The sequence below is a fragment of the Atta cephalotes genome (assembly GCF_000143395.1).
Source record: "Atta cephalotes unplaced genomic scaffold scaffold00088, whole genome shotgun sequence".
Taxonomy (NCBI): Eukaryota; Metazoa; Arthropoda; class Insecta; order Hymenoptera; family Formicidae; genus Atta; species Atta cephalotes.
The window spans coordinates 241,259-251,902 of record NW_012130152.1 but is presented as its reverse complement, the minus strand read 5'-3'; the positions used below and the strand labels follow the sequence as shown (position 1 = coordinate 251,902).

General features: G+C 29.8%; 1 protein-coding gene across 1 annotated transcript in view; it reads right to left on the bottom strand.

Annotated features, from left to right (window-relative positions):
* LOC105624776 (glutamate receptor-interacting protein 2) overlaps window positions 1-10,644 on the bottom strand; it is a 39,488-nt gene that overhangs the window by 11,545 nt on the left and 17,299 nt on the right. Inside the window, 1 exon segment of the mRNA XM_012206127.1 lies at window positions 6,558-7,101. Within this exon segment, the coding sequence (XP_012061517.1) occupies window positions 6,558-7,101 (544 nt within the window).

Sequence of the window (10,644 nt, the reverse complement as noted above, 5' to 3'; positions counted from 1 at the left end):
ATATATATACTATATAATAAACTAATATATATATAACTATATACTAATAAGTAATAAATTAACTTAAACTTACTTTAACTTACTTACTTACTTACTTGTATACTATATATATATATATATATATATATATATATATATATATATATATATATCCCACTTTAAGTTCCAAAAGTACACTAGTTTAACCACAAAAAATAGACCTAAATGAGGTAAGGTTGATATTGCAAATGACATCCAAATTAGGATATTCCAGTAGCGGATTCCCTCCCAATTCCACGAAATGATTCCACTTTTTTTCACGGAATTGAATGTCCCTTATCTCGTACTTCGTGGTACTAAAAATTTCTACTTTCCTCATCGATTTTAATGAAATTAGATTCATTCGATGCGTTTTTGCATGAAATGAACGAATGTGGCAGAAAAAAGTGATGCTCTATCCCAGATAAAGATATTAATCGTTATAGTTAACAACTATTAAAGTTAGAAAATCTATCACATTAATGGTATAGAGATATGAGAACATGTAAATGAGAGGCTGGAAAAAATATTTTTTGTTTTAATTTCATCAAAATCAGTGAGGAAGATTCTTGAGTATTACCTTTACCTTATTTTATTTTCTTCAGTAATAAAAATGTCAAGATGCGATATATATGCCGCATCTATCAAAAATTTAATTTATTAAGTATTATTTACTATGTTTAAAGTAAACGAATTATATCAGTAAAAACTTTGTATTGTTTATTACTATGAAAAAAATATTAGAAATCCAAAATATTTATTTTTCGTATTAAAAAATGAACTTTTTGAAACCCTTGCACTTTTGCCGTATATCCTGTAGAAGTGGGATATATGGCTACTTATAGAGGGAGGGGAAAGTATGTACGGCTCATAAAAATTTACAAATAATGTGCATAAATAAGACATAAAATGACACAGTAACTTCTAAAATGCATTTATAAAGTTTTATTAAGCATGATAAATATGTATATGATGTAATAAATAATAATTACAATCTTCCTACATATATTACAAGTGTTATGACATGAGATACATGTTTCATGTAATGTGTTCATTGAATTTAGTGCAATGAATTCAATCTGCACACTTTATATTTTGGGCATAAATCCCGTCCATTAAAAATGTATATCCCAAACAGGTATGATATACAAGACAACAAATTAAACAAAGAATACGAAAGCAAAGCATTTGTATTTTCCCAGCAAACGAGAATGGATTAAAATGGATTGAAATTTTTTTCTATCTGAATGCGTATTTTAAATAGCGAATACTTTTTTTGGATTTAATTAGATTTAATTGGATTCAATTAGATTCAATTGGATGCAATTGGATTGAAAAACTATTTCTGAAAATCTGAATCCATTCCAATTCATTTCAATTCATTCTCGTTTGCTGGATTGTTATACAACATGCTTTATTATTCCTGTACACGTATATCATAAAATACTACTAAATCACTCCCTACAGTAATAATTTTATATAGATTATAATTTATAATGGTGCTACTTATTACAGATAAATCGATTCAATTCATAATAATTTCATTAATATTAACAGTAAAAAGCTGAAATCATAACTCAATATTAATATAATATAAAGGCATGTAATAGAATAGTTGCAGGAAAATTATCCCCATTCCTTCTATTTTTTCTGATTTCTGTAGGTAAATCCTAGCGCGGCGTATTTGCCAGAGTTATTGTAAGCCCAGCAAACGAGAATGAATTGAAATGGATTTAAAATGGATTCAGATTTTTAGAAATACGGATTCATGAATGTTAAAATGAATCCTTTTCATTCTTGAATGCATTTTTATTCATTTATAGAAATTGCACAGAACATCTCTATGGCTAAAAATAATATTAGCATTTTCTAGCACATCGAGAATACTACTCAATTTAGAATTGTGAATAGGAAGTACAGATTTTTTAATTCAATTAAATTCAAAAATAATATCAGCAATTTCTGTGCAACGTGAATATTCAATTCAATATTCTGAATATGAAATGTAATTTTTCAATCTAATTGAATAAACAAATTTTTATTTAAAAATAGACCATAAATGCTACTTAAATTATTCCAAATTATAAGTAGAAAATTTTTCGTTTTAATCCAACTAAGTTCAAAAAAGTTGTAACGTAAAAATAATTAAATTATATTTTTTTGTTTCTCTTTGATTAGAAATAAAATAAATGATCGATGTGAACACTCGCAAACCAAGTCGAACACAGCCCGAATATTAGGCTAATCACGGCGTATGGCATCGGCCAAACGAGATTAGATTATCCGATACTTACCTATGTTGTCTCATAGTAATGTAAATTGTTTATACTTTATTATATCTGTTATAAATAATAATATTTTTATTATATATTTATATATTTATAATATATTTATATAATTTCGTTACTAGTTTAGTTGATTGTAATTGAAGTAGAGAATGAATAACACATTTACCAATTGAAGAAATGATGTAGCAGGTAACGTAGAAGATTCATAATCCAGAGGTCCCATTGCAGGTTCGAATCCCACTAAGGTGCGTTTTTTATATAACCAATTTGAGTCAAGTATAATTATTACAAATGTTTTAAGAATAAAATTTGTAACCCTTAAATATAAATATTTTTTTAAATATTAAACTAGTGTCAGCTGAGATCCAATCCATTTCAATCCATTCAATCCATTTTCATGTTTAATTTAAAGTACGCATTAAAAAAATTTTAATCCATTTTAATCCATTCTTGTTTGCTGGGAAGGTCTGAGCACAAGAATTGTCGTACACTTACTTAGAGACTTAAGTTGTAGATGTAAAAGTAATGTACAAGCTTTGACATATGACATACGATTTATTGCCGTCTCTTAGAGACACAATACGTGAAAGCTTGTGCGTTATTTATGTTTACAATTTAAGTCTAAGTAAATGTTACAATTCTTGTGCTCAGACCCTAAGTTGCCCCGATATTTTGCCTCTGACATCATTCTGTCATAGTATATACAGTAACGCAACTCTTTATTGGCACCTTTGATGTCAGCATGGATAAAAATAAACGCGCATGCTCGTTTGAAGAATATAACCAATTAAGGCACTGATATTCCATCTTACTTCTTCTCTTTATCACCTTTTCTTTCTTTCTTCTCAAATATCTTTCGTTATCCAAGATTTTTGTGCTCTCCCAATCGAAGTCACGTCCAAATTTTCTTCTGTGTTCCGTGATGACAGACGGATTTCCAAATTTACTATTAATCTTGTTTCGATGCTGAGCAATTCTCGCTTTTAGTTTTCTTTCCTTCTGTTCAACATATGATGCATTGCAACTTTTGCAGCAAATTTTGTATACAACATTTTTCTTACAACCATGCGAAAGAACATCCTTCTGAGATTTGATAATCCCATCAAGCTTATTCATACTGAATCAGAATAATTTGACATTCAGATTTTATGTAATGTTCTTGAATTTTCTATAAAGGTAAAAAAGGAATTATAAATAGTGTTGTTAAACGGGTCGGATTTCAGACGCATGCGCGTCCAATGTAGCTTCAATAACGTACCGGTCGCTAGTAAATAGATTATTAGTCGCTTAAAATTTTAATATATTTTATATATTTTACATAGGTATACATATATATAAATATATATAATATATTTCTATATGTATACATAAAATATGTAAAATATATTAAAATTTTCAATATTTTTGAAAAAATTTTACATAGGGGATTAATGATCTTCTGTTTACTAGTAACCGGTACGTTACTGAAGCTACATACGTTGGATGCACATGCGTCTGAAATTCGGCCCGTCTAACAATACTAATGTAAACCGTGATTTCTTATTCTTTTCATTCTTTCTTCGGTTTAACGGAATCTGTTAATTTGAGCGTCTTATAAAATATTGTATAATAAAATATATGAGCAATAAGAGCAGTAACTTAGCACAAAAATTGGTGCGCAAATTTCAATATAATTAATCAATAATGTCTACATAAAATATAAATGTACAATAATCTATACCATCTTATTTGAACGTTTTGGTTTTCTTTAAACCATCATCAGCAAATCATAAATATTTATCATAAATACGTAGATGCTTGAAAAATCTTGTAATGTTGAAATTCGAAATCTATGTAAGACTGAGGATGAGCATTTCCCTACTTTCTGATTGGGAATAGCTGTAATTTGTCTCTTCGTTAAAAAGCCAAGTGACTGACTCCCGTGGGATAACATATGTTATAATTTTATATCGTATAATAAAATAATATAGTAAAATTAAGTCTTATATTCTTGTTATCCTTTATATAACTTGACTTCTGACATTTGGAATAACGAATTGTGATCTATGGAGAATGAAATCAGTTGGCTTTTAAACGAAGAGACAAATTATGGCTATTCCCAATCAAAAAGTATAGGGAAATGCTCATTCTCAGTTTTACATAGATTTTGAATTTCAACATTGTCACAAGATTTTTGTCATCTACGATAAATATTTATGGATTTGCTGATGATGATTTCAAGAAAACCGAAACGTTCAAATAAGATGGTAGAGATAATTATTGTACATTTATATTTTATGTAAACATGATTGGTTAATTATATTGAAATTTGCGCATCAATTTCCGCGCTGTGTTAATGCTCTTATTGCCTATTATATTTTATTATATTTTTTAATTTCGGGAGATTAATATTTAACATTTATATTTTTAATTGAGCGTCTTACGTTTGAATAAAGATCTAAGACAAGAGTTCATCATGTCAAAAATAAATTTGATGGAATAATCATTTTCTGAAAAAAATGTTAATAATAAATATAAGATTCTCCTCATGACATTTGGGGTGTGACAATAAAAACATTCTATCATGTTCATCAAAACAGCTCTCTGAGAGAAGATGGAGGGACAAGAAACTGAAGTACCTTACAGAAAAAATTGGTTATGATAAATTGGTTTATGGAGTGTGTTAAATTCTATATCTCCAACATATCTGATAAAGAATGGAATGGAAAAATGGAAAAGAAGAATACCTCAATTCCAAATCTTTTCAAGGCATTTTTCTCAAGATACTGCATGAAGAGTATATCCACATAAACTTGCCGCAGAAACGTATGCATAAAGAAATTTATTCAATCGCATTTCTCTTATAAAGATGCACATAAAATGTGATTGAATAATTTTTTTATGCATATGTTTATGCAGCTTTACAAGTTTGTGTGGATATACCCTAAATCAAGCAATGATGGGAGATTCCATGGGAGTTCCGAATTTCTGTCTGTAAATCTTGCCATCGATGGTGAAAAAAGTTGATTTTAATATTAGTTGTAAAGGATTTAAAAATTTAGTCTTGGGTTCTTATTCTTGAAAAGTATATATGCATATATGCAAACTAGGGAAATACTATAGAGGCATTCTCCATGAAGCGGATCCCCCCAGAACAGTTTTGAAAAAAATGAAGTCTGTGACGGCTCAAATTAAAGCTTGTGACACCTACTTTCAAAAGCCGGCTTTTTTAAATTCAAAATGGCGTATCCAAGATGGTGGCCGATTTCACAGTAGTCTTAGCAAAATTCAACTACTTTGCTAACCTACTTAGCAATGCATTACGGTGAAAAATAACTCGATCTGAAGTTATCACTTTTGGTAGAGTAACCAAGTAAACGTAGATTCGATTTTGACTTCCTTTTCATTGCTGAATAGGTGATTAGCAAATTAATTGACTTTTGCTAAGACTACTGAAATCAGCCGTCATCTTGAATACGCCATTTTGAATCAGAAAAAGTCAGCTTTTGAAAAGAGTGAGGCTCGATTGCGCACATTATTGATTGAACACGGATCCGACTGGATACGGACCCGATCGGACACAGATTTGATTGGACACGGACCCAATTGGATACATAGCATTAGGACACAGACCCGATTGCCCATTGATCCGATTGCGCACCGACCCGATTACACACAGATCCGATTGCGCAACGACCCGATGCACCCACTCTGCTGAACACAGCATTGATTGATTGACATTCCACAGAAATTAGAGATTTGTTCGTATCACATGTTTCAATAAGCTCCAACATGATTTTGAGGCTTTCACGGGTATTTTCTTCAAAGATACCAGAAGATTTGCAAGTTATTGCCATGTTTTTATCCATTGCTAAGAGCAACGTTTCAAAAATCTTGCTATTTACTTATCAGGAAGAGGAGCATACTGATACGTATCATATGAATATGCTTCTCGCACTGAGTGAGTAAAGTGAACAACAAAACATTGGCATTAGCAATGGATAAAAACGGCGATAATCTGTAAACCTTCTAGTATGCTCCAATATACTTCTACTATAATTCATGGAGCTTGAAGAAAAGCCGAAACGTCTGTAATTACGTTTACTATTTATTAAATTTGGAATTTTCATATTGATTACACACAAAAATACACACTTTCATTAGTCCTTATTTATTCTCTTGTATTTAACATTTTAACATTTTCGAGAATTGTTTTTTTTATTTTTTATAAATAGAAAAAGAGTGTTTATATCTGAAAGAAAAGCAGTATACCTGAGAGATCACGTTCCAATTGAACAAGCAATGGACCCGAAGTGACTATCCGTGTCTCCTCCATATTTGCGACGTCATATTCGATTGTGAGAGATGCGATCGGTGTGTCCGAGTTCCTTTTAAGTGCGTGTTGTGCCTCCGTTAAAGTGAGTCCCCTCAAGTCAGTATCATCTACCGCCAACAATCGATCACCGGGCCTGACTCTACCCTCTTTGGCGGCTGGACCGTCCGCTTTTATCCCCGTCACTACCAATGCTCTTGACATTCCTCCACGAAGAGTTACACCGAGACTACCGTCTTCGCGCTCCACTTTCACTTGCGCGACTTTTGATGAGACGCTAGAAAGCGACGACAACGCGCCAAAAATATTCACTTCTTGATCATCCAGTAATAGAAAATTATGAGGATGATATTGTATCTGTGTTAATGTCTCTTCTGTTCTTGAATCGGAACTTGCAGATGTAGCAACACTTCCTGGCCTAGCACGATTCTTGTGCGAGCGCATCGTAACCAGTCTTAATGAACTGAACATCTTTGTCAACTTCTATTTCGATTTGAAACCGTAATAATTCAATAGATACATATATATTGCACAAAAATCAATCAACTTAAAATAGTTATTATTACTTTTCCAGAAAAGATAATCTTACTAATGATTCTACTAGTAGTACACTTTCTCTTTCATTTGCTTATAATTTTACACATATGGACATTCCAGTTTACATAATTAAGTGATTAATCACAAATCTCTTACAATTAATACAAATGTAAAAAAATTTCTTTTTTTTACAGTGTAATCTCTCATTTATACTAAATTTATACTATACATTTATACTAAATTATATTAATGGATTATGTACATTTTAGATGCGTTCGCTTTTCACGTACTTACACTTATAATAAGCGCTATTTTTAACGGTTTGTTTTGGTTTCCCAGCGTTGTAAACGCTCTCATGACATCAAGCAAGTTATTCATTTTTGACTTTGTATCCAGGCAGATCAAAGCTGCGATCGATTTCAACATTTTCAGCGCTTTTCAGTACTTCTATTCTTACTTTACATCTAAAGAATGATAAACAAATGATGATTATAAGCGCTTAAAGCGCGTGAGTGTCCAAATCGACCGCAGCCAATGTCAAATTGACATTAAAATCGGAAATGATTGAAAAATAACTTTAAAATCACGATATACGTTAAAATAGAAATGAATTCATTTAATAATCATTTTGGGGTCATTTTGACATATTATTTTGACATATTATTTATCATAATGACTTAATAATTCTGCTTGGATGATCAATTTATAAGTACAATATCACAGTGTATACAGTAGTGCAACTCTCTGTCGACACTTTTGATGTTAGTGTTGTCCAAAATGGAGTGTATACATACGAAAGTAAGTTACCTAGTTATGGTTACCACCTAAACTTCTTTCTCTTTTCATCCTTTTTTCACTCTGTTAAAATTTCTCGTAAAAACTCACTAGATTCTTTCGCATCGCATTCCAACGAATTTGAAGTGAAGTAGGTGCTATTGTAGGAACATATTGGAGCATATTAGAGCATACGACGTGAATAAACTACTATGAAATAATTTAAACTTTATGAAAATAAATAAAAATAAATTGTAAATATAGAAAAATAAAGAAAAAATATAGAAAAATTAGAAAAAATATTAAATTACAATAACTTAAAAATATATATTTGTATAAAGAAATATTATGTAATTATATATCTATGAAAATATTATGAGAAAGCTGATATAAAAGAAATTTATATATATGTCTAAAAAAGAAAATATAATAAATAAAAAGAAATATTTTTCTCGGTTTTCTGTTAATTTCTTTTGTTCACTTTTTCACTTTATTTTTCACAAAAATTAGATTAATCTCTCGAAGTTTCTCACACAACATTTCATCAAATGGACAATACACGTAATACTTCTCTCTAAATTTCTACTCTGAACCATGTATGCTTGAAAGACAAATATTTAAGTGAAACATTGAAATGCTCATTTAAATAGATAGAGAGAGAGAGAGAGAAAGAGAGAGAGAGAGAGAGAGAGAGAGAGAGCAAATAAAAAAAGAGGAAATGAGACGGGGCAACTTACTTATAATACTTCACGCATGCGTACTCCATTTTGGCCAACATAAAATCAGCAGAATTGCGCTACTGTGGCAATATGGTGAATGAAAAAGATTAATTTTATTTGCATAAGTATTTTGTCAAGTATTTTGTAATTAATAATGAAGAGAATTGTGATCCTTAGAGTAAAAATAATTGAAATTGAAATTGGTTCTTATATAAACACCTAATTGTAAGTAAAAAAAAAGGATACTTTGTTTGGAAAATTATATGAAAAAATTAGTAGTAATGTATTGTATCATGTTACAATATAGCTGCATCCCATAAAATGATATATTATTTTATTGTGAATGATATATCATTTTATCTTTGTTAAATAAGAATAAAATGATTATGAGCAATATTGTGCTTCGCAAAGAATTAGGGTAGTGATAAAAAGTTCAAGTCACATTTCAGGTTTTTAAGTTTCAATTTTATTTTCAATAGAAAAAAATTATATGTATTTATTATACTGTATTTAGGCCTTGTTAGCCTCATTGAATACGCTAGATATTTTAACATATATCGTGATTTTATTTTGGGTGCGTTCTGAATTGATGCATGTAGCACGTAGGCCAATATTCATAGTCTTATTTCAAGACCGTCTTAAATAATGTCTTAGACTGCTAATGCAGTCTTCTAATTGGTTCGTGACTTCTTAAGATTGTACTTAAGACGATCTTAAATATGAGTATCTGACTATGAATATCAGTCATAGAGTCAGGGTCTGAGCACAAGAATTGTCGTAACACTTACTTAGAGACTTAAATTGTAGATGTAAGTAATGCTCAAGATGTAGACGTAGTAACGCTTTAATGTATGACTAGAGTCCTATATATGAGAGAAGTGACATTCATCTCTCACTACTACTTTTAACACATGTTCAGCACCGTCATATTTGGCCTGTTCCAATTGACCAGCTGACCAGTTCCCATGAAACTATTTACTCTATTATAAAAACCATGAACCATGATCTCAGGATGAGATTAAGTAAGTATTAATGTTTTTGTGTTTTCTTGTTGAATAATATAGCGATTAAATGTGTTACACAAAAAGGTAAACAGCATATTGTATACAATTAATTTTATAATTTTATTGAATGCATTATTGCAATAACATTATGTATTTTTATAACATGATTACTATTGTAATTGATATTTCTATTTTGCCAGAAAGTATTTCGCAAATACAAAAATGACATGTATAAAGAAGATAATATAGATCAGATTAGTTTAATTATCATTAATTATTTCATATTTCATTTGTAAATATACATATATGTATTTTTGTTATGAAATATTATATTTTCTACTAAGTTTTTCTGACATAGCTATTTTTCTTAGTACAAAATGGATCAACCTTTAAAAAATTCGAGAGATCAATGCAATCCAAAAATTCTTTATAATACTGCAAATAAATCATCGATCAATTGAGAATCCAAATTGATAAAACTTCACAAACAATTATCTGTCTAAAACACGAATAAAACGATGCAAACTTAAATAAATTAAATGTGATGCTTTCTGATATTGAACAAATGAAGAATGAGATGTGTTCTACGAAGCGATTAATAAAATAATATAAATCAAATTATATGTTTATTTATAACAATAATTATAATATTATAACTTAAGCTAATAGTATTATAACTTAAGCTAAGTGTGAAATAAATACTGAAATATATCTTCTTATTCTTTATATTAATATTTCGATTGAAATATAGGCTTCTTACTGGACTGTTCTAAAATTTTTTTCCTCATTTTTGTCAAATACTAAATATTATATATTTATTCTCTATTTTAGATATGTGTATGTACCAGTTCAGCTGTAGAAAGGAAACATATGCTCTCCACTGCGGGCACAATATGGCTGCTTTAATTAGGTGGGGAGTAATATCAATCAGAAATCGCGATGTCGCTCTTCTCTATTAGGTGTAATAAAAAGAAATCCATTATTTTCATGCA